The sequence below is a fragment of the Gymnodraco acuticeps genome, unplaced genomic scaffold (genome assembly GCF_902827175.1).
Source record: "Gymnodraco acuticeps unplaced genomic scaffold, fGymAcu1.1, whole genome shotgun sequence".
Taxonomy (NCBI): domain Eukaryota; kingdom Metazoa; phylum Chordata; class Actinopteri; order Perciformes; family Bathydraconidae; genus Gymnodraco; species Gymnodraco acuticeps.
The window spans coordinates 4,899,884-4,925,855 of NW_022990042.1; the positions used below are offsets into that span (position 1 = coordinate 4,899,884).

General features: G+C 39.7%; 1 protein-coding gene across 2 annotated transcripts; it reads left to right on the plus strand.

Moving 5' to 3' along the window:
• Positions 1 to 3,869: 3,869 nt before the first annotated feature.
• Positions 3,870 to 24,518, plus strand: fggy (FGGY carbohydrate kinase domain containing). 2 transcript variants are annotated; one of them, XM_034215414.1, is made up of 16 exons: positions 3,870 to 3,917; positions 4,307 to 4,500; positions 7,742 to 7,853; positions 10,872 to 11,023; positions 11,219 to 11,307; positions 12,342 to 12,457; positions 12,570 to 12,698; positions 13,473 to 13,576; positions 14,255 to 14,362; positions 15,182 to 15,243; positions 15,760 to 15,922; positions 16,606 to 16,680; positions 16,784 to 16,904; positions 17,124 to 17,218; positions 22,947 to 23,008; positions 24,101 to 24,518. In XM_034215414.1, the coding sequence occupies exons 2-16, from the start codon at positions 4,318 to 4,320 to the stop codon at positions 24,180 to 24,182; spliced, it is 1,653 nt and encodes a 550-aa protein (XP_034071305.1). In that variant the 5' UTR covers positions 3,870 to 3,917; positions 4,307 to 4,317; the 3' UTR covers positions 24,183 to 24,518. The 2 variants fall into 2 exon arrangements, with proteins under 2 accessions (XP_034071305.1, XP_034071304.1); XM_034215413.1 differs by having other exon boundaries at positions 3,881 to 3,992.
• Positions 24,519 to 25,972: the final 1,454 nt, after the last annotated feature.

The window sequence follows — 25,972 nt, forward strand, 5'->3', positions numbered from 1 at the left end:
TAACAATGATGTCATTTCTACGGTCTCTGATTGGCTGGAGACGGTAATGTGGGTGGGGTATGTCTAATGACATGCAGGTTGCTCTGACAACTAGCCATATCCCCGCCCCCCGCGGTGGCTTCTGGGATTAGGTAATGCAGTCGGTGGAGCAATGTACTCTGGGATTACGTAGTGCTTTTGAATATTTAGTTACCCGCTCAATTATTAGTTACCCAGCATCGTGAAGTGAGGGCTTTACCTTGAAAAACACACAACAGCAAATCCATGTTCCTATATCATATGTTTCTGATAAGAAACGTCAAATTCTACAAATCATTAGATAAGAAAAAGGGTCAATTCCGTATCAAAGTCCATTGTCTATACAGGCTATAGCTAAATCTAGTTATGAATTAAAAATGAGTGCTGTTGGCTGTTAAAGTAGTTAGGGATGGAAGTAAGACAATTAGGTCACACCTGCAACAATAGCTCTTTTGTTGTTTTAACAATGCATGTATTAAAAATATATCCTTCCTAAAGGCTTGGAGGACGATCTGTGTTAAGAAAGCACAATTTACTTTATTTGCCCAATTTTACATGTAGCCTATAAGAAATATGACAATCTTTTCTGTACCTTTCAATACACTAAACAAACGCACAGTATACAGAAATATATATATAAAATCAACTAACATACACTCCATAACCAGCTGAACTGCTCCTGTAAACTGTACTGTATTATATCATGTCGTGCTATAATTTACCACTGTAAGGAGATTGATTCATATTTATTTACAGGTCTAAATATTTAGCCAAATTCAATCGATCTTTATTTATAATTTGAGGGAAAATGTAGGGAATGCGTCATTTTCTATGTAGAGACAATAACAATGGTAAGAACCAGGTAAGAACACATTGAAAACAGAACACACATTAAACAGATAGCCTACATTCAATAGCATAGTAGTTTGTGATCATGGTTTTAAAATGACCAAGATACAATCGTGTTAAGATTTTATGGTGTTGGAAAGTGTGTAGCACAAAAACTGAAAGCAATTTGTTCACATTAAAATAAGTATTCTAGAGGTAAGACCGATATAATGCAGTCCACTATGATTACAAGTCACTATAAGGAGTCACTGCTTTAATTCAAGTGGAAAAAACATCATTACATCTAAAAGGTTATAGTGAGTGAACAGCAAATATTGCAATACTTGCCCTAATGAGTTGGTGGTGGTTTATAATTGTGTCATGATTATTGTAACAACGAGTTATGTACATTTATGATTGCTTTTTAATATCATTTAAAAGCTTTGAATGGATCAACTCATTGCATTTGTTGTTTACTGAAAATTAGCTTTAATTACAAAAAAAACCGCTTGTGTTTAAGGTCCATTTGATCTTTGCTATACTTATTAAAGCTGCATCATAGCCTTCCTGTGCAGAAAATATATATGAATAATTCTGTGGTTGAATCTCATAGGTTAACGTGAAGCTGCACTAATGACTGAAGGTCTCTACAGCTGCAGTCCAGTCTGTCTGGCCTCCCCCGTTGTATTATTCAACATGTTCTCCTCAAGCCAACTATAAATAAGTTAACAGCCCCAGACAGCCTGGGAGAACCAGAGCTGCCTGAGGTCAACGCTCTCCAGATGACATGCTGTCCTCACAACACGGCTGTGCAACACCCATTTGGAAGTATTTGACACCCTGGAGGAGAAATCCAGAGCTGGAATGCTTCAGAAACTTTTGTGTCAAATACCACAGCAGTAATGAAGGCAAAGAAACGAGGCCTACATATTTTCTTTCTTCTACTCTCTTCTTGTAACATGACAGATCTACGGAGGAGTATAAGGGCCAGGCATCAGAGAGACAACATGAGGAGTAAATATTTGTATATTTTTGGGGCTTTCATTATGTTTGCCACTGCTAGGCATGAACTAAGTACATTAAGGATGATGTTCTTTTATAGGGGGGTGGATTTCCAGGAATAAAGTCAAAATCATGAGTTCAAAAACCTTTTTCAGAACGAAGTCCAAATGTTTAGAAAATTGTTAAGAGAAATAATGTTTTTGAATTTTGAGAATGAAGTTGAAATACAATTTCAGGAACATAGTTGAAATGTTGTGAATGAAGTCAAGATGCTGAAAAAAAAGATGAGATGTTGTGAATACAGTCAAGATGTCCAGAAAAAAGTTGATAGTTGAGAATAAGGTCGAGAATAAAGATGAAATGTTAAGAATAATGTTTAGAAATATTAACAATTAAGTTGAAATGTCGTAACAATTTGAGATATTCAGAAGAAAGTTGAAATGTCCAGAATAAAGTCAAGACGCTGAGAATAAATTGGAGATGTGAAACTATAGCATTAGCACCTAAACTGAAAGTCTGACTTCATTCTGGACATTCCAAACAAAAATCTCCTCTCATTCACTTCCCTTATGCCTGGAATGTATACTCCTACATACAGGGCAGCTTCCAATATAACAATAACTATCTGCACCCGCTCTGTGTCTCTCTGAACACCTGGCCCACTGAGGACTATTTCCCTATCAAAGCACCGCTCTTCCCCTGCTGTGTCCTGGCTGTGTCCCGGCTATCCTTCCTGTTTCTCGGTCAGTTTGTTCCCTTCTGCTGGCCTGATCGGGTCGCTTTTAGATAACAAGGTTTCCTCCTCCCTGCCCGGGCCAGCTGTTTCCACTGCATGCAGCTTTCTAATCAGTAGTTTGTCCTGCCTGCCTCCCAACAGGCCTGCTTTTGTTATAATGAGGTGGGACAGTCCAGGGTCCATGGTAACATCCCCACCTTTTCATGAGAGCAAAAACACAGAGAAAGACTATATGCATGTGTTGATGTACTATCAGAGACAAGTTTTGGTTAGGCGTGGAGCAGAGACACACACACACAGAGACAGATTTCAAACACTGTCCGCACAGTGTTTGTTGAAGACCATCTGTTTCTTCCTGTCCTGCTGCTTGGTTTTCCTCTGTACACCATCTCGGCTGATGATTCCAGGTCAAAACACGCTGATCACAGCCAGCAACACTTCCTTTAGACAGCTGTTGATCTCCTTGACAAAAACACAATAGGGGAAAGTGACCAGGCGGGATGCACACAGGAACGTTTGACAATTCTTGGTCAAAGCCAATGTTTTTGATGGCAGGTTAATGTCTATGCCCTTTGGCAACAAAGCCCTTTTGAGGCCCTGAGAATACACACTAAGGTAGAATGGCCTGCTCTGGTCGCCAGATGCACCTTTTCGGAAATGATTGGTCTGCTACCATTATCCCGCAGAATATTAGAAAAGTGCCAGACAAAACTCTTCGCTTACTTAGGACTTCCCTATGCTTTCTAAATGGTCATGTGTGTGTTCTGCAACTTAAGCATGGAATTTGTTGCAGAAAGTGTCAGAGAACAGTTGTAGGAAGTGCTTTAAAATGTTTGTGATTAATCAATTTGTTGCCCCAGTATCCTCTCATCAGGCAAGAAATATGACTTATGTTATTCAATGTTAATGAATGAAACACTTGAAAATGAAATATGTTTTTTCAGTGTTATTTTAAACAATTTTCAGTGTTATTTTATACCATTATGATATGTCATCCTATCTCCCATAGTAGTCAGAAATGTAGCATACTTTGTCTACTCTAGAAGATTCAGACTGGTGTTTGTGTTCGAGAGTGAAATGTATGTCCGTTGCCGTCCGATTAGTCTTCTCAAAAGTTGGACTACACAAACAAAACATATAAAGGGAAGGACATGAAGACTATAACGGCATGATAATTACTATTATTATAATTATTAAAAACGACCATACACCAGGGCGGTTATATGACGTGATTCGGACTTTACACGGCTCAGTGATATGGCTCATCGCAAAATCGAATTTGCTCTTTTTGGTCTTTTTCGCTTTCCGTAGCAGCCACAGATTCCAGCACAAAGTACGGTTTTCAGAGACTCAAAAGTGCTGTTTTCGAGTGTCTTCTTCGCTGAAATGACATTTTAATCATCCGCCGGTAAATTCAGAGTTGTGTTCGTGGTGGTATAAAAACGTCACATCTGTTTTCACATATTCTGTTGTGTGCATTGAGAAGTTATTCTGTGCAAATGATTGGTAGAAAATCTCTGTTGCTGCAGCGATATCAGATCAAGTTGTCAGTGTCTGATTCTCAGAAACATACACATTTAACAGTAATGTACTCTGTATGCGTTGATATCTGTGCTTACTTCTAACTGTTTCGAAACCGTCCATTTATTGTTGACTTTGACAATGTAACCTGGTTAATAATCAACCCTGGGGTCCTCTGCTCTCCCCCCTCTCTGCATGCAGCTGCTGTCCTCATGGCAGAGGTGTACTATGTGGGGGTGGATGTGGGCACTGCCAGTGTGAGGGCGGCTCTGGTCACCCGGGCAGGCCGGGTGGAGAGCACCGCAGAGCAGCCCATCAGCATCTGGGAGCCCCTCACCGACCACTATGTGCAGTCCTCCACTGAAATCTGGGACAAATGCTGCACTGCTGTCAAGGTAGGCTGACCTCGGAGAAGCCCCCTCCCCAAAATGTGTTCTGTAGTTGTACTGTGATGTAGGCTAACACAACATACAAGGGATATTTTTTTTATCTTTCAAGGTTGGTTTTGTTTATTTTTGCATTCACATTAACCTTGGTACTAAGACTGGGGAGCTGGAACCTTCAACTATTTATCCATTTCTATCAATTAAGTTACTTTAAGTTTATTTCTATAATGTATGCTTTACTTTTAGCTAATTTAGAAACTATTTAAATGACAAACGGTTAGCTAAAATAACTTCCTATTTGAACCGTTTATTCTTGACCCTTACCTAATTATTCATATGTTTATCTATAACTTTAAGCTAACATTTTATCTTTTTATCCAGTACATTTAGCTAATATTTAAACTGTTTATTAAGTTCTTTAACCTACAATTGTAACTAGTTTTCGTCATTACGTTTAGCTAATATTTAAATGTTTGTATCCATTACTTTAAAGGTCCCATGTCATGCTTTTCCGGTTATTACCCGTCCCCTTGTGTGTTATGTAGCTTTTTCTGCATGTAAACGGTCTGCAGAGTCACAAACCCTCAAAGTACACCCTGTAGGGAGTAAAACTCTAACACAGAAAATACCTGTCTATGCTGCCCCAGAACGCCTCGTTGGACATTTTTCTTTTTCCATTTTTTTCTTCCGGGAACCAAGTGACGTAACGACGATCCAAATGGACCAATCCGTGGAGCTCCTCACACACACACATACACTCGCTCAGCCGCAGGGACGTGCACAGACATGTGGAGGGGCTATTGCTCTAAACTAGAAAAAGGGCCTCCCCCCACTCGAAAAAAAACACAAGAGCTTTTTACATGTTTTCTTAATGAAAACCAGGGAACATTTTTGTTTTGCCCTTTCCCCTTTTCATCTCATTAAAATATCTAATGTTACTAACTATTAAAGAAAAAATGGGGACAATTCAGTTTTAATGTAGTTTGACCATTGTAACTGCTGTGCAGACATACTGATAAAATAGGGCTTCTAAGTAATTTTCTTAAATAAACTCACGAATGAAACCAGTTCAATACGCATTATTCTTATTCTTATCATTCTTTATGAGCGCAGTAACGGTAAGATATCTAATTACTTATTTATTTAGTATTCCATAACTTAATAACAGAGATGGTCAAACTGAAGTAGAGACATGGCAGAAATCCTACAATGAAGCGGGACAGTGAACTGTTCACCCGTGAGAGGGCGATCAAGGAAGATGATGATGATATACTTTATTAATCATTGTTTCTCTGCATTTGACCCATCCTAGTGTTAGGAGCAGTGGGCTGCCATTTTGAACGGCGCCCGGGGAGCAGTGTAGGGAACGGTGCCTTGCTCAGGGACACCTCGGTAGCACTTGGTCTTGCCGGGACTTGAACTGGTGACCTTCCAGTTAACAAGCCAAGTCCCTATCGACTTTGCCACCACCGCCCAAGAGAAGAGAGCGAGCGACCCCGTTGAGGGAGTTTACAGATGAAAAGATACAGAAAGACAGAAGCTCAATAACATATTTCGTTTTTGTTGTTGTTGTAAATAACCAATGGTGTCAAGAGGAAGTAAAGTCCCCTGGTTTGTCCCCTATACTCTAACTGCCATGAGAAAACTCAAAATCAATATAAGCATATTTAAAAACGGGGACATTTCCGGCGACAGATTGACCCGGGGATAAGCCAGGCAGGCATTTGGTAAAATCACCATAGCATAGCCATATGAGGCCGGAAGGCTGTCCATTGCTTTCAGCTGTCAGATTGTAAGCAAAGTCACGTGACTGGGGGCAGATGACAGCGCTGACAAGGTGTGTTTTATCGCAGCGAGACGCTACAATACTAATTGTGGGCTTATCATGTTGATTCGGCCACAACAGAAAGAAAAAAAACCTCTTGCTCTCTCCAGAGGGGCAGGTCAGCCAAAAAGGGCAAAAGGGCCATTGCCCGGGCAACATTAGCCCGTACCTGTGCACGTCCCTGCTCAGCCGTATCTTTTCTCAGCCACGATACTCCGCAGAGTTTCGCCGGCACACTCAACCTTATCTTTTCTCAGCCGCAGCTGCGTGGATCTCCACTCACAGTTCACCACACACTCACGTGTGTGTGCTCAGGCTGAGTTCAGGCTGAGTTTCGCGGTGTCTCGATGTCTCGCAGACCCCACGCAGCAACCAGGAAACGACACCAGTAATACAGCTCACACTGTCGGCTCCTCGAGTCTCAAAGGGCGGAGCAACGAGCCCCGCAACGTCCCGCCAACACGGCACCCAGACCCCACGCAGCATTCTCATCTGGTTGTCATTACTGGTGTCATTTTCTGGTTGCTAACAAATGCCATTGTAACACATACACACACATCAGAGCACAGTGGGCTCACAGGGAGGAGGGGGGGGGGGGGGCAGGAGCTCCAACAAGCCGTTTGGGACAGAGAGTGAATACACATACTTTACAGAGATGCTGTATGAGAAACCAATGTGAGTTTGGAACATTGAACAATGTAAATCTATTCTAGTAGACCTCAACAATGGAATTATGATCAGTAGAAATGGCCATGACATGGGACCTTTAAGCTAATATTTCAGCTATTTATTTATTACTATTAACTTGTATTTTGAACTCTTTATCCATTGCTTTGAACTCATATTTTAACAGTTTATCCAATGCCTTAAGCAAATATGTATTCATCATTTGTTGCTAATATTTGAGCTGTTTATTCATTGCTCTTAGCTCATATTTCATAAGTTTAATTCTCACCTTTAACTATTTTTCCAAACTGTTTACCCATTACTTCAAGGTAATAGTTGAACTTTTAGCTATATTATTTCAGTTATTATATTCATGAATTGCTCTTACTCTTTTGATGAGTAATTATAGTCACCCTCAATGGCAACTTATGGCTTTACGTTTACAAATTGGTGGGAGGTGTGTTTGTACAGGGAGCATAGTTTTTTTTTAAAACACATCTTTTCTCTTTTTAATCTTAATTCCTTTTTCCAAATCATACGTTCTGTAAAAATAGTTCTCCTGCTTAACAGTCCAAATATTCCCTGGCAACCGTAAAGGTAGTCAATTGGTTACAAGTTAATATGGTTGGAGTTCATTGTTATTATGTTGCAAACATTTGTTAACCTACCAGCTAATGTATTCAAACATGTCCTCCTACAGTCACACCACAGGCATTTAGGTGTTAAAGCATAATATCATACCTTTTATATTTGTTCCAGAGACTTACCCACGGTGTGGAAAGGAGTCAGGTACGAGGGATCGGCTTTGATGCCACCTGCTCTCTCGTGGTTTTGGACCAAAGCTTCCAGCCTGTGCCAGTCAGTCAGGATGGTGAGTGAAACATTAGTTTTACTCTTACAGTCTGACCTTTAGTCTGTAGCCCACATAGCACCAGAGGTGGGAAGTAACTATGTTCATTTACTCAAGTACTTTAACAAGTAAATGTGGAGATACTTGTGCTGAACTTGAGTATTTCACTTTCTTGCTACTTTGTACTTCTACTCCACTGAAATTCAGATGTCAATGGTGTACTTGTACTCCACTACTCCACTCCAGTATTTCTGGATTTACGCAAAGCCTTTGATACAGTCAACCATAAGGTCCTTCTGTCCAAACTGTCGGCTTTTAACTGCTCTCCATTAACACTCAGTTGGATTGAATCATACTTTACTGGTAGGCGTCAGCATGTTATCGTCAATAATCGACTCTCTCCAGCTCTAGACTTAAGCACCGGAGTACCACAAGGTTCAATACTTGGTCCACTTCTTTTTTCCCTATATATTAATGACCTGCCATCTGTCTGTCCTGATGTGGAAACACAGCTATATGCCGATGACACTGTGATATATGTGCATGCCAACACAAAGCAAAAGGCTGCTGATAAACTGACCTCAGCTTTAGTGCTGATCACTAGCTGGCTACACCGCTCCTGTCTTCAGCTTAATGTCAACAAAACAGTTAGAATGTTTTTCACAAAAAGAAAATGCAACATTGTGTCAAATATAAGCATCTCAGGTGATCATATTAACATTGTGCCTCAGGTTAAGTACCTTGGAATCATTATTGACTCCAATTTAACATTCAAAACACAAGTCAAAAAAGTGACCCAAAGAGTTAAGTTTAGCCTAGCAAATTTGAAATACATAAGAAACACAATGACATTGAATTCTGCCAAATTATACATGAATGCCATGATCATGTCACATCTTACATACTGTCTCACAAGCTGGGGGCAAACTAACAGCTCCACACTGAAGCCACTAGCAACCCTGTACAAACAAACCCTCAAAGTACTGGACCAGAAACCTAACCGCTCCCATCACTGTACCATCCTCAACAAGCATAACATCCTGAGTTGGGAAGATTTAATAAAGTATAGGAACATCGTTCTGGTTTACAAAATCCTGCACAATACAGCCCCTCCACCTCTTAGCTCATTGGTTACTCAACGTAACAACACCAGACGGACCACTAGAAGCTCCACACGTGGCGACCTATCAGTCCCATTCAGGAAGAGTACTTTTGGTCAGTCATCATTCTCGGTCATAGCAATACAAAACTGGAACTCTCTACCCACTCAAATCAAAGACATACATACACATACCACCTTCACAGCTCACTTAAAAACATGGTTCACTGAGAACTACACCTGCACACACTAGTCTGTGTTGAGTATGGCGTGAGTGTTACATGTTGTGTTACATGTTGTGATCATGGATGTTGCCCCTCGTTTCTGTGATGTGATTGTGATGTGCTATATGTGACATGTACTGTATATAGTAACGTGTGTTGTTTATTGTTATTATTAACATCATGTATAATAGGCGTGAGATTTCCTGACCAAAATAACCATTACTGATCATTTCCTAATCTTAAACTCTTAAAAACGATACTATGCATACTGGAGTCACTTTGTGTTCAGAAACCATTTTTTTACTTAAAAGATATAAAATGATAGGACACTTTTTTTATTTTGTGTAAAAAAAATCAGTCTTAAATAAGTTGATCATAAACTATAACGCCCCTTGGATAAATAAAAGTTAGCAGCATTCTGCAAAAATAGCAGCACTATTACTACTACTACTGTTCTGTATATTACATGATCAGTAATGTTTTCTTAATTTGGATCCATTTCTCACTTCATGAGCTAGACAACACTGAGGTGAGGATATTAAAGATTTATCCTGACGAGATCAACTTCTTGTGAGGTTTTTGAATTGTGATCCTTTATTGTCTGTATACAGCTACACTTAGAACTATATATTGGATTGTTAAGTTTGAAATTAATTGTGTTTTTTTAAATGATGAATGTATTTTGTTTGAACTAGAATGGATTTTTTTGTATAGAGTTTGTCGTGAAACCTTTCAGTTGTTGAGTTTAACTTGTGCAAGTTGTTTTAATTAATGTAATGGGATAGCTTATTGATCCCTGAAGGTAAAGCCCCTCCTCCACAGCGAGGTCAGAGGTCAGGGTCAGCGACAGAACAGATCCCCAGTTCTGAGTTGGTCGTTATTCATGTATTGGTTTTTTTCAATTAAGGAAGATGGACCAGGTCAGGACCCAGGTAGACAGGTTAAATTATTGATTATATTTAGATATTATAAATATATCACAACAGAATTGCTTATCATCCACTAATATCCACATATTTAATATTATAATTTCATCTGTAATATTCAGTGTATTAAGTATAAACTAGGACTTAATGCTTATGGCAAAAATCCTAATCAGGATTATTTAACATCATTGCTTGCTGACTTTGGAAACATGATGCATTTTTTTGTATTTCTTTTTAATTATTATTATTATTTAATTATAATTTAGTAAAAAAAAACATTTAAAATAATTAAAACACATTATTAATAATATATTACAGAATATATATATATATAAAATAAATATATTTTCACATTTAAAATCATAATATTAAGTTAATGCATTCAAATAAATTAAATTAACTATAGTATGTTGTCACTGAAAACAAATAAACATCAAAGACTTAAGATACATATATTTTAAATAAGTGAGACCAATACAAATGAGATCACTAATGCCACAAAGTACTGAAAACGACAACATATATTCCGTTTTTTTTTACTCTCAGTATTACTATGAGTCAAATATGCAACGCTGTAACATAGGATTTAGAACACAAGACACACTGTGAAACGTGAAGATGGCACAATAACTGTTTCATCTGAATAATCTTGCTTTCATAACTATTTGAAACCACGTTTTTTTTAAATGATTAGATTTCATCACCATGTTGTAGTATGAGCTGTTATTTTGCATATCTTATTTCCGTTTTGCTTTCACTAAAACTGATCTCCCCTTCCTCTCGTTCCCAGGTGACCCACAGAGGAACGTGGTGATGTGGATGGACCATCGCGCTGCAGAGCAGGCCGCTCGTATAACCAGCGCCGGCCACGGGGTCCTCAGCAGGGTGGGGGGGGTCATGTCGCCAGAGATGCAACCCCCCAAGCTGCTGTGGCTCAAAGAGGTGAGAGGTGAGCGAGGTCACCACAGGCGCCCTGATCTCTGTTTTACTGTCGCGGTCTGTGTGAGCTGCTCAGCATGTGTGTGCTTTTGTTTTAGTATTTTTGATCTTGGGAAGCTTCCTGAATTGTTTGGTTGTTGAACTCACGCTGCCATTACTTACTGATCAGGCCTTTTGAAAACCAATTTCTCCTTTCAGAATCTAAGAGGACGCTGCTGGAACCAAGCTTCTCACTTTTTGGACCTTCCAGACTTCCTGTCCTGGAAAGCGACTGGCTCTTTGACACGGTGAGCTTCTTTATTGGATGATAGTCATTAATACTATCTGATCGTTAAAGCCTGTTCTGTTCATTGTGTCTATGTGTAATATGTGTTTAAAACATGCAATTCAGAGTGGAATTCAAAGACTTCACTACAGTATTATAATAGTGAAGCTAAGCAGATAAAACCACATCACGATCACATGACTTCATCTCAGCTAAGGTTTGACTGATGAGGTTTGGTAGTCTCATTTAGTCACTTATTAGCAACCGCTGTTTAAACAACCCATAGAAAGTTCAGACAATCACCAATGGGGTAACAACTGACGACAAAATGTGAAAATCTCTTAAGCTTGTAACTACAGATCTTATTTCAGGCATCTAACGAAACACACATTGAAAAAAACTGTTGACTGAGACGAGGTTACCGAAACTTAAATTGTGTTGGCAATGTGTTTGCAGTCACCAGAAATAAAGGCTCCCAACTTTTGCCCCTCTCTGTAACAAAAACAAACGACTGAGTGACAGGTGCAGGTGATTTTAATCACAAGACACCCACAATAACCAATAGTGACAAAGTGACAACCCAAACACATTCTATGCACCTTCTCTGTGGCTTTGACCAGAGGTCGTTAAGGTGACCTCATGTTGTGATTCAATGAGTGCGTTAACGGACATGATAAACCCTTTTTCCTCCAAAATAATGGTTTAGTCATTTCCAATTGACAGTTGATGAGCATGGGTTTTCGGTTTATTTTCTGGTGTGTCATGGACAAAGTCATACATTTCCCAGAAGGCATGGTTAGGTGATAACAGCTTCTTTTTTTTTAAACATTTCTTCATCTCAAACCAGAGATTGGAATCAGTAGAAAGACATTTTTATAGATTTTTATGTAGTTAGTTTCAAGTCTGTTTTGAGTGTTTCATAATAATCAGCAAGGTCTTATCGCTGCTGTCTGACCACAGTCTAATGGCTTAAGTAGCGCCTATTAATTGTATGTTTTGTACATTAACAAAAAATAATAAATGTCCAACTAATAACTATTCATGAACGTTTCGCAGGTCTTTGTGTACTCTTGTGTGTAAGTGGACTTATTGCCCTTCTGAAGGATGGGACGCTGGTTTCTGGACGAGCATTGGACTGGAGGATCTCCTGGAGAACAACTTTTCCAAAATAGGTAAAAGACGTTGACTAAAAAGCTTCCTACTGATTGTATATTCTACCATTTTAAGAAAAACACCCACACAGGAGACCTTATTTGATTATTGAAGCTGTTTTCTGTCCTCCAGGCAACGTGACGTGTTCTCCAGGGAGCCCTCTGGGGGACGGCCTCTCCCAGGAGGCAGCATCAGATTTGGGTCTGGAGACAGGAACCGCAGTGGGGGCTTCTCTCATTGATGCTCATGCTGGAGGCCTTGGTATTACATCTGAACCCTGTTTTTGAACCACTCTTCTCTTTAATTATACGTAAAATAGTCGACGGTTCTTTCCAGGTGTCACACAGCTTTAAGTTAAACATTTAAGCGGATATTTTGTGGGCATAAATGTAGACATAGTTGGGGGGATGGACAAGCTCATTTCCATAGCACATGCAATAGTCATCAGTTTCTTGTGCAAAAAGAAAACAATTCTGACCCAAAGTCTAAAAACAAAGGGATCATTCAAAATCAGCATTTCTCAAACCTTTTTGTATAACGTACCTCCATTTGTAATATCCAGTCATTTAGCCTGTGTCTGTTCCTCACCAACGCTGCTGTGTACTGCATCTGTTAGCACGTTGTTAGCTTCAGGGCTGCCGTTCAGAACACCGCACCATCTGGTTTTGTTTTGGCAGATAAACTGCTCATGAACCCTGACCTCTGACCCCTGGCAGCGACCTCTGCCCATCACACATTGTCCTTTCAGTCAGAGGCTGAAACACTCTGAAGCACTTTCAGTGGTCGGGCCTGTCACAGTGATGCAGGCCCCCCCCTGCCCTCGTGGGTAGATGAACCCTCCACCCTTAACTGAAACCAGCTTGATAAACATTATTTCAGCAGTTAGTGTCAGTGCCGCATGCCATGTGAAGGTTAAAGAAGCGCATCAAAAGCTTTTTTATCTGCAAATAATTTGTCCATGAACAGGAGTGCTGAGGACAAACAAACAAAAAACATGTGTGTTTTACCCCTGCAAAATACATGTGTGATTTCCAGGTGTGATCGGTGCAGATGTTAAAGGCTTTAACTTGCCCTGTGAGCACCAGCCAATCACATCACGCATGGCGATGATCTGCGGGACATCAACCTGTCACATGGCGGTTAGTGCTTTACTTTTCACCTGCTGGAGAATGATCCTAAATAAGTGTTTTATAGAAATGGTGTGAACTCATTTAAAACATACAGTACCTTCTATACTAATATGCAAGTATGCAATTTATTCAAAGCAAACTGAATAACCCCCTCTCACATGATGATAATGACAGGGCCAGTATTTGTATTTATACCATATTTATTCAGTTTTTCTTTTATTGTTATTGAAATTCAATTATACTATAGCTGTATATTGGAGGAGAGATTCATTTCAATGCAATACATAGCAAATGGTTAAACATTTGAAGTAGAATCATAAGACATAATGGACATGTGTTTTATTTGTACAATTATTTTGCCTTAAAATGCTTCTGTATTTATTAAATCGTACCTATTGTAAATGTTTAGACTGATGAAATGAATGTGTTGAGACCATTTAGTAGTTAGGGTTGGATTAGTTTCAGTGTATTTAGTTAGTGTTTTCAGCTTGTAAATGTTTAATACATGAACTCTCAATTTATATATGACTTAGTAATAAATATTGTATATTATTTTAGTTTTGTTGTGTAAATGGTTAATCGTTTGTTTGTTAAAGTTGAAATTGTAGTTTTTTTGCAGCCTTTTACTTTAGCTGTGCTTATCTCCTTGTAGATTGCTCATGTGAATTTCTTATTTACGTGCATCAGATCAGCGAGCAGCCTCTCTTTGTGCCGGGGGTGTGGGGGCCCTGTCTGTCTGCCATGGTGCCGGGCATGTGGCTCAACGAGGGGGGACAGAGCGCCACAGGAAGGCTGGTCAGTGCACTGTTGAGCTTTATGCAGGATTATACTAACAAGAAACGGTATCAAGTAGACACAAAATGTGTGCAATCCCTGTTTGAATGTACACAAAAGACACACAGACGTGATTCAGCCCTCTGCATGAAACCTAAAGCCTCACTTGTGCTTTTTGAATTAAAGCATATGGGTTGTTTTTGAAGTTCTGAAGAATTAACCTCAAGCCCTTTTTTAGTAATTATATAATACAAAGTGAAGCAAAAATAGAGACAACCCAATGCCATTAAAGCATCAAATCATGCATTCTCTTATATTGAACTTTTATTCTAGATTCCCACATGTTATTTTCATGATTTCCTGATTTCCAAAGTCAATGATATCGCCTACCCTCAACATATCCGAGACTGTGAAAAAAATATCACCCTCACATTTTGTATTTCGGCAACAAAACAATTGTTTTAATTAAAAACAACAGTAACATTATGTAAGCAGACGGGCATTTGAAGGGTTAACATTCTAAAAAATAGCTAATATTGTGTTGTTATCAGGATTGAAATTGGTTAAAAGATTTAAGAAGAATAAAATATTAATATTTGATATATTTTGCATGTTTTGACCTCTAGGACATCAGACTAACTTAAAGTGAGGCACAAGGGATCAAATCAGTCTGTTTATTTTATAATATCACTTGAAGCTCTAGTTACTTTACATAGGAAACAGCAAATATTGTATAGATTTAACAATGAATTGAATCAGCAGTTGCAGCAACACAAGCCTGTGTGTCATCAGCCGCATCATCTGTAATCCTCTCTGTGAGTCTGCTCTCTCCTCCCTCAGATGGAGCACATGGTGAAGGGCCACGCCGCCTACACGCAGCTCCAGGAAGAGGCACGGCACAGGTCAGCTGATGCCAAAAACATTCAAACACAGCTGTCATCCCTGTCCTGCTGACGTATGATAATGTTCTGTAAGCTTTGGGAAGATAATAAGCTTAGTGAGGTTGTGGGCTAAAGACCTAAAGACCCACTTGTAGATGAATGACATTTCTCTTTTCTTTCTTTCTGGTATTGTGTTATTATTTCAGCATCTGTTCACGACTTTGTTAAATTCATACCTTGAGACTTGGAATTATTTTTGCATTTATTATGTATTTGTTATTTTCCCTTAATATCTGAGGACCAAAAACAATGTTTCTGCTAACTTTGTTTTATTGTTCTTTATCTGAAAGTTAAATATATTGAAAAAGTAAAAATTAACATTCTGTGAAAGCTGCAAAAGTATTTAACGGTTATATTTTCTAAACATTTACTTAGATTTAAATAAAAGTTGTAAATAATTTCAGGCAAAACACCTGTGATTTGACTACTGTGCCTATTCTCTGCATTCACTTACTTGTTACTTGTTCATTTCCCCAGATTTCCCTTAAATGGAGAGAACCTGTACACCTACCTGAACAGCCACCTGAGTTCCATGGCTGACTCTGGATCTGCTGTGGACCTGCTGGGCTCCAGCCTTCATGTGTGGCCAGACTTCCACGGCAACAGGTCGCCCCTGGCTGACCCCAACCTGAAGGGCATGGTGAGGGAACAGGCTAACTTCGCAAAAACACTGCAGTAAGGCTCATGGTCAGTTCTCATCTCATAAAATACAAATGTAGACTATTAATGGATTTAACTGATGAGATAACTTGATCATAATTAAGCCTTTAGAATAATGTTGGAACTTTGGACAGCACACGACTAGCTGTTTCCTCTGCCTCTACTCTTTAAGCTAAGCTAACTAGCTCCCAGCTCCAGTTCCATACGTAAGAAAACAGACATGAGAGAGGTATCACGCAAATGATAGAACTAAACCCCAAAATATACTTTTATACTCTTCTTTTAAAAACCTAAATATATAATGTAATATAATCACAATACAGTAAGCTAGCAGCTAATTACATCAGCTCACTTAGTAAAGCACCACAATCAATACTCATCTCATACAAAAATATAGATCTACAGTACTTCAGGATTTCACAGAAGTATAATCAATGCAAAGAAAAAACTTGAGATTATTTATGTGTTCAGTTATCTAATGATTGTTTCCAGGCCAGTTTTGTATTTCCTGGAAGGGAGCTGCTGCGTATTGTACTGAATCACTGCTGATTTCAGATACCAGAGCCTGAATGACAGCTCTGCTTTCACCATCCCTTTTCTCTGCTGACTCCTACTCTTCAGCACTGAGCCATTTTTGCTGGAATGACTCCTAATGTTTCTCAGGTGATCGGGCTGCCGCTCTCCCAAACCCTGGATGACTTGGCTCTGCTATATCTGGCCACTATACAAGCCTTGGCTGTGAGTGTTTTTATTTGGAATCACTTCAGTCAGATATCTTAGTATCTAAAAGGGCAAAAGAAGGTTTAAATTGTAACTGGATTATCTTTGAATCTGATTTCAGCTTGGTACGCTTCATATTCTGGAGGCCATGAAGGAAGCAGGACATGACATCAGGACCCTCTTCCTGTGTGGCGGGTTGAGCAAAAATGCTCTGTATGTCCAGATTCACGCTAACGCTACAGGTAAATGACTCTAGTAACAATGACAGGTTTTATATTGTGGATCACAATATAGCAACAAATACATTTCATCTAAAATATGGAAATAATAATAATAACACAAACACTTTTTCGATCTCTATTATTTCTTTTAAAGTGAACATATTGAATTACAAACGTTTGAACAGTAAAGGTCCCTAGGCCTTAAGCTAATGCCATTTTTTTCGATTTTGTGTTTTTCAGGACTGCCTGTGGTGCTGCCTGACCAGAAAGAGGCGGTGTTAATAGGAGCAGCGGTCCTGGGTGCATGTGCTTCACAGGACTACAGCAGCATACAGGTGGAGTGGCACACACAGCTTGTTAACTAAAAGCATTACAAGTGTAATGGCTTGCTTAGGCAAAAAAAAAGGTTGGAGACTTTTTTTGGGTTAAATTTGATAACTATCCTTATATGAAAGATTATAAGAGCTAGTGTGTTTTCTCAAAGTAATGTTGAGGCTCATAACATTATTACATTACATTACATTTCATTTAGCTGACGCTCTTATCCAACGCGACTACAATAAGTGCATTCGACCAAGAAGATACAACCTTGAAGAAAACAGAATCATATAAGTACATCAGGTTTCATAGAGCCAAAAATATTTCAAGTGCTACTCAACTGGCTTTAGATAAGCCAGTCCTTTATTAGTATATAAGTGCTTTGTTAGTAATTGTATTGCTCGAAGTGAAGTCGAAAGAGATGAGTTTTCAGTCTGCGCCGGAAGGTGTGTAAGCTATTTGCTGTCCTGATGTCAATGGGGAGCTCATTCCACCATCTTGGAGCCAGGATAGCAAACCGACGTGTTTTTGCTGATGGGAACTTGGGTCCCCCTCGCAGCGAGGGCGCAGCGAGCCGTTTGGCTGATGCAGAGCGGAGTGCACGTGCTGGGGTGTACAGTTTAACCATGTTCTGGATGTAGGAAGGGCCAGATCCATTCGCAGCATGGTAAGCAAGTACCAGTGTCTTGAAGTGGATTCTAGCAGCTACCGGAAGCCAGTGAAGGGAGCGGAGGAGCGACGTAGTGTGGGAACATTTAGGAAGGTTGAAGACCAGACGAGCCGCTGCATTCTGGATGAGCTGCAGAGGTCGGATGGCACATGCAGGTAGACCAGCCAGGAGGGAGTTTATAGTAGTCTAGGCGTGAGATGACGAGAGCCTGGACCAGAACCTGAGTCGCTTTCTGAGTCAGCTGGGGACGTATCCTCCTGATGTTGTAAAGCGTGTATCTGCAGCAACGGGTTGTAGCAGCGATGTTTGCAGTGAAGGACAGGTTGTTATCTAGGGTCACACCCAGATTCCTTGCAGTCTGAGTCGGGGAAACAACAGAGGTGCCGATGTTGATTGTTAGGTCAAGAGTGGGACAATCTTTTCCCGGAAGAAAAAGCAGTTCAGTCTTTTCAAGGTTGAGCTTGAGGTGATGATCAGACATCCACTGAGAGATGTCTGCTAGACAAGCAGAGATGCGTGCGACGACCTGGGTCTCTGAGCGGGGAAAGGACAGAATTAATTGGGTGTCGTCAGCGTAGCAGTGGTATGAAAAACCATGCGGGCTAATGACTGATCTGAGCGAGTTTGTGTACAGAGAGAAGAGGAGGGGACCAAGGACAGAGCCCTGAGGGACCCCTGTAGTTAATTGACAAGGGTCAGACTCGGACCCTCTCCAAGTAACCCTGTAGGTGCGGTCTTTGAGGTAGGAGGTGAGGAGGGAAAGTGCAGAGCCTGAAACTCGAGAGTGTGAAGGAGGATCTGATGGTTCACCGTGTCGAATGCAGCAGACAGGTCCAAAAGGATGATGACAGAGGAGAGTGAGGCTGCTTTAGCAGTGTGCAGTTCCTCAGAGACAGCGAGGAGCAGTGGCGTTTTCTCCCGGAGGCCAAGGGAATCCAGGCTTCCCCTGTTTTTTCGGATTGTAGGCTAGTTATAATTTAAATAAATAAATAAAAACACTTTGTTTTGTTTCGATACTTCTCCTTTGCTGTGTGTTGCTGCCGGCCCGTCTCTCCCCCATTCTCATTGAGTATTTTACAAAGAGTGAAACAAACAGCGCCCCTCTAGATGTTATGGTGAAACAGTAGATTGCACTCACTGTTGCGAGAGGAGGCCAGCCGAATCTAGCTTCCCTTGGTGAAAAAAAATGGAGGGATTGCGTGCGGACCTGTCGGTATAACAGGCGTGTGTAAATCCTGCATCTGATACAAATGTGTGTAAAATGATACCGGGTGCTGTAATCACTCATCTGGTTACGTTATTACATTGACCACCACACCCCGACCCAAAAGAAAGGACGTATTATTGGCTTCCCCTAATTTTTTCCCCACGCCACGCTACTGCCGAGGAGAGCAGTTTCTGTGGAGTGACCTGCCTTGAAACCAGACTGGTGCGGATCAAGAAGGTTGTTCTGATTGAGATAACAGGAGAGTTGTTTAAAGACAGTGCGTTCAAGTGATTTAGACAGGAACGGGAGGAGAGAGACAGGCCTGTAGTTTATAACATCAGACGGGTTGAGAGTGGGTTTCTTTAGGAGAGGGTTTACTCTTGCCTCCTTGAGACTGTTTGGAAAGTGACCAGAAGTTAGAGAAGTGTTGATGAAATGGGTGAGAAACGGTAGAATATCAGGAGCGATAGTCTGAAGGAGGTTTGAGGGGATAGGGTCCAGAGGACAGGTGGTAGGGCGGGCAGAGGTAATGAGGGTAAGAACCTCACTTGGAGAGAGAGGGGAAAAGGAGGTTAGTGTGTTGGTGGAAGGAGGGTCTGGTGACCCAGTGGTAAGTAATGGTGAGTCGGAAAAAGAAGAGCGAATATCATCAACCTTTTTTTCAAAGTAGTTAACGAAGTCGCTTGGAAGAAGGGGGGAGGGGCTCTGGGGGGGTAACATAACTCATAACATCAGGAATGAATTTCTGAGGTAGCTAAATGCAACTTTTAAAAATAATCATGCATTACTGTATCCGTCCAAGTGATGCACTCTCATTTTGTATATGTCTTTTAGAATGAAGTCAAAATAATTTCAGTAAATGCGCTAGTAGTTAAAATGTGAATCTTGAAATGTCAAGATAATAGTCAGTATTTCAACTTTATTCTGAAAATGCAATCGTCCTTCTCTCCTTTTTTAGTTATCCCTGACCCTAATAATCCATAAAGTATACTATACATGTGATCTCAATGAGTTTTCGTGCAACTTCAGTCCAACAGGGGCCACTAGTGATGAGTCATCATTTTAATAAATGCCTGGGAAACTAAAAGACCAGTTGCTGATATATTTTTACTAGATTACAAGATATATTTGACCTTCTTTTTAAAAAACCTTTACACAAAATCACACAGATCCGCAAACAATTATCCATTAGTCAATTACACATAAAAATGTATCTTTGGTTTCTCTTTCACTTAAATCCAATGTGTGTAGTAGGGATCCAATGGAAATACAATTCGACATCATGAATAGTCGCAATGGGAATTTGCATTTGCTGTTTCATGCAAGTGGGAAAAAACAGATCCTACAGTCCTACATTTCCAAACTGGAAACTGGAAAAACTTTTCATTTGACTCCTTGCCATCTAAATGGCTGTTTCTTGCATACTAACACCTCCAGTTTGTAATGAAGACCAGGCTAACAGTTGAATGTCATGCCAAACTGGAAATAACAACAGCTTTGTCTCCAGAGCCACAGCAGACGTTATCCGGTTGTTTCCACAGTCTGTAGTTCTCCTAATGAAGAGTAAACTAAACAAGGGTAAAATAAGTGGCGTTCCCCTGTTAAAAAAAGGTGTTTATTTTGAAATGTATTTAGTAGTGTGGAATCCAACGTTCATATTTTATAGCCCTAATAAAGTTGACCTCAAAATTCACAAAGCACAGATCTCACTATTGCTCACTCAATGCCTCCATCTGCTGGGTAACACCAAAAAGCTGAGTATAAAGTGATTCAGCCACACAAGTGTTTTTACTATCTATTGCCAGGATATACACAACAAGAAGAATAACAATACAATATAAGAACAATGCTAATGCACACACGAGACAAACCGGTAGAAATAGGCTGCGGGAGGGACAGCGGTATTCATTTATATCAGTCATGTGTTTGTATTTAACACCATGTGTAAGCATGCATTCACAGGGATTTGGAGCAGTTTATTCAGAACATAAATATAATTTATTATCTGTATTATAATTACTATACATTTTATTTCTATTTATGTACTTTTTCATACTCCTGATGGATTCCATTAGACTCACACAGGGTCTCAATCTTAACACCCAGAGTGAATTCTACGTGTTTTCACTCTGGGTCTAATGTCTTTCGTGACAAAGGGAAACTGTTAGGATGATTTAAGTCAAGGAATGACTTAAAGGTAGGGTAGGTAAGAATGGAGAAACCAGCTCGAGTGCGCTAGAATTTGAAAGTACACAACCGGAAAAGATTTACCCCTTCCTTCAGACTTCCTTACAGAGCCCCTCCTCCAACACACACGAACGCGCACATGACCAATGAGGGCACGAGATAAGTTTGTGCACAGATGGAAGGTTGACAGGCAGGTAGGCCATCCAATCATTTTAGCGCCTTTTTACAGTACTACGGCTTCCACAGATGAAATTAAATATATATATTTTTTTTTTTTTAATGGATTTTTTGTCAAAGCACTTGACTTGATCACTATTCATTGCTATCGGGTGTTAAGAGCATTCCATGGAATATAACAAAAAGTGTTTCTGAAGTGAATTACCTACCCCACCTTTAAGTCATTCAGTCATGTTTATAGGATGCAGACATTTTTATTAAAGTTTTTCTTTTATTGGAAATTTTTCCTTTAATGTATGAAATAATACAATATTTTATTATAATTCATTTTATTTGAACTTCTATTGCATTCTATTCTATTTTTGTTTATCTTATTTATTACGTTTATATACATATTTTTATTTTATTTGACCTTTTATTGGACATCTTTCACTTTTTCAAATCTTTATGTTTATTAAAAAAGTGATTCTATTTTTACTTTAATGTATTTCATCTTTTTATAGCATATTCCTACTACAAATGCTTGTATACATTTTTCCTTTTATTTCACTTTTTATTTATTTTGTCTCCCCCCCGGATAAATAAAGTATTTCTAAATATGATTTTTTTTCTGAAGTGACACTGCCATTTCTTTAAGTGTAAAATGTGTTTAAGATAAAAAGTGATTATTGAATCTTTTGCTAGGTCATGTGATCATCCTTTGGTTTTTCAGTACCAGATTTTGGAGCACAATGGAATGCTTTTAAGCCAGATAAAAAAATTATTATTGTTGCACCTGTCAGCCCTTTTCCAGCCATAACTCTGTGTGTGATCCTCTGAGCTGCACACTCTACAGCAGGGGTCTCAAACTCAAGGCCCTGGGGTCAAATCCGGCCCGCGACTTCATTTGATGTGGCCCCGCAAGAGCTTGCAAAGAATATAATACGTTTATTATACGGTTACATGCCACTTTACAGAAGCAGGTTGCCCATAAACTACATGTCCCACAATGCATCTCGTTTTGTGACATGCGCACTGAAGAGACTTGCAATTATTTGCCCTGGACTTCTGCTTTCAGACGTAGTTAATTACTAAGTGTGTTTGTTTGTAGCCTTTATTTAACCAGGTGAAAGCCCCTTGAGATCAAAAGATCTCTTTTTCAAGGGTGACCTGCAAGTTATTATCCTATCCGATAATAATCCAATTCAGAGGCAATAATGTAATATAATACATTATTTTATATATATATATTATATATTTATATAGTTACAACCGGCCCTTTGAGTGCAACCTTTATGTGAATGTGGCCCGCGATGAAATTGAGTTTGACACTCCTGCTCTACCGTCTGTGTTGTATGTTTGAAGGCAGAGAGGCCCGGCCCTGCATTAGTCATAAACTCAGCCACACACAAACCACTGCAGTTGGCTCGTGTCGAAACTAAAACTGGGTCACGCCAGGCCCCAAACCCAAATGTGCCTTTCATGATTTATTGAGCGATATTTGTCTTTGCAATTCATGTTTTAGGAGGCGATGGAGAGGATGGCTAAAGTGGGGAAAGTTGTTCTGCCTGACGGCGAGCTCCGGAGGTAAGACAAAGAGATTTATTTTGGTGAAAGTCATGGTTGCTGTAATGGTCTGAGATTCTAACGGAAATGTTCAATGCATAATCAACCATTTAAAAAAAATTTTTTTTATAAAACACAAATATTGGCCTCCTCAACAACTTTTATTAGCTTTTCTGTGATTAATTCCTACCTTTTTCCTCTGCTTTTCATTTCATCTCTTATAAATGTTTGCTTTTTAGAAATGGATACATATTATATGTTTTGGTAAAGAAGGTTGCGCTTCAACAATTGGTGTAACAGCGAGTGCTAAACCCAAATTCCGAAAAAATCTTGAAATTATATGATTAATACAAAATGTCATAGTAAAACGGGACATCTTTTAGAACGGTCTTGTGCCTAATGCCTGCCTGAAACGCCTACATTGTAGTCATTTGTTTACTTCCGTAACACAGTGACATCACTATTGAGCACTCGCACTTCTATTGGCTAGCGCTCCATCACATTGAACATGAGGGGCGGGACATCTCTAAGCGGTCGACCAATCACAACAGAGCCGGCCAGCTAACCAATCAGAGCAGACTGGGCTCTGGTTTCAGACAGAGGGTGAAAAGAGGTGCTGCAGCACAGGCAGGATGAGAAAAAGTAAAGAGCTTTCTGAACGTTAAAGCATGGAGACATGTCCCAGGAGAGACACTACATACTGATATGAACCTGAATTAGCATAATAGGGCCCCTTTAACGTACACATTTGGGATGTTCTAAAGCTTTTTTATATATGCTTTTCTTTATTTCTACAGGAAAGACAATTTGCTTTGCTATTAAATATGCAAAGTCAACCGTATATATAAAAAGATTGTGACCAAAACGTCTGTAATATTGAACCGGCACAGTCACACCGGTCCCTGATAAACATTTTGTACTGTGTGTTGATTTTGGTATTATTTAACAGCCAGCCTTTGTATGTGTGCCAACATAGTGTTCACTCTATTATCTGATCTGATATAATTGTCCTATAAGATAAAGTGCATATAGGAGGCTATTCTTCAAATGTATTTTGTTCAAGTAATGTAATTCATTATAAATACATCACGTCATTTCTTTCTATTTTTTTAGCTTCTATGAGAGAAAGAACAAAGTGTTCCTGCGACTGTTTGCCCACCAGAGGGAGTACCAGGCCCTCATGAGCCAGAGATGACTCGGCTGCTGGGACTGACTCACTCTGACGTAATCGTGATGACGAATGACTGGAAACGAGATCACAAGTGTTAACCTTGGTGCTTTCTGTCTGATATTGATGATGACGACAAACAGCAACCTGAGGCTACATTTCTGTCAGGGAGTTTGTTAGTTAAGTCTTAACAGATGACAGAAATCCTCCCGTGGAGAAGAGCTGTTGTATCTTTCCATGAAGAGGAGGGGGAGGGTGGGGGTAAATGTGGTGACATCAGCATGAGTGGCCCCTCATCTCCGTCCAAAGACCAACACCATCCAGTACCTTCAAATGTATTCCTAATAAATCATTTAAATGACATTGTTCACTGTCACTTCAAACTAATGTATTTTATGATATATATATTAGGGCCGGGACCAGGGTCGGCTCTAGAACAAATCAAATGGGGGGGGCAATCATTTACCAAGGGGGGGCACACACTGCCGTCAACAACCAACACACAAACACCAACGCAACTTCAATTTAAAAAAACATTCTGTAAAGTCTATTGTCTTTCACACACATTGCAGGGTGTAGTGCTATTGTATAGCGCACCTATGACTTGTGCATACATGCACGGCTGTGGCACGATCACCAAAACAGAAACATATGGACATAGGCCACCATATGAAAAGTGTGCAAATGTATTTAGTATCCTATCCATGTGAACATGTTTTAGGTGGGGGGTGGACCTAACCTCCTCTAGGAGGGTCTGGGGGCAAGCTCCCCCGGGAAGATTATTTTTAAAATATTGAAGTTAAAAGCATCAATCTGGTGCACTTTGAGAGCAAAATGAAGAGATCTATGGATAGTCTACATCTCTCAACATCCATATGAAACACAACTGTAAACAGATTTACTTTTTCTTTATGGATATTTTACTAATCACTCCCCTTTTAAATGGTATTCTTGTGTTATTGTCCTATAGTATTTCATACCCGTTTTTCATTTATTCTCTTATTCTTTAATAACTATAATGATCATATAAAGGTAGCCTATTCCTCGCAAATACTTGTTTACATAAATGGTGACCAAACCGTTTGAGACCCACTGAGATAACCTACACTAAAGTGAACTATCTAAACACTGAGAGAGTCCTTACCTCACTGAGCTGACGTTATAAGATCCTCTCAGTCTGACAGGAGAGGACTCTCCTCCACCTTGGTGTAGAAACAGCTCTTTATATCCGTTAGCATAGCTAGCTAACCAGATGCTAACAACAATATTCCACGTTACCGCTCGCGCACTGACAAAATGCGCTCGTGCCACACACAGAGAGCCGAGCTTGAATGAAACACAGAGACCCATGTACTTGTACTGTACTGTATATCATATTATTTTCGATGGCTTTACTGTAATCAGTGTAACAGATGGACAGATCGCCACTGGGCTTTCATCTAAACACACAGCCACGTAATGATAACAAAACAAAAGTCGGGGTCATTGGTCAAGCAACACACCAATCAGAGAGCAGCAGTGAGCACACCTCAGGCTGTGTTTCATATAAAGAATAAATAAAGAATACAAATGTGTATTCTTTATTTCTGATGTATTTCACACAAAAAACTTTTGGTGGAAACGTTTTAACTTATATGATTTTTTTTTTTTTAAACGGCAAATTGGCAATAAGGCTCGTTGGGGGGGCACAGTGACTCATTTGGGGGGGCATGGCCCGCGAATGACCCCCCATGACGCCGACCCTGGCCGGGACTTTAACGCGTTAATTAAGATGAATTAATTACACAAAAATTAACGCGTTAAAAAAATTAACGCAT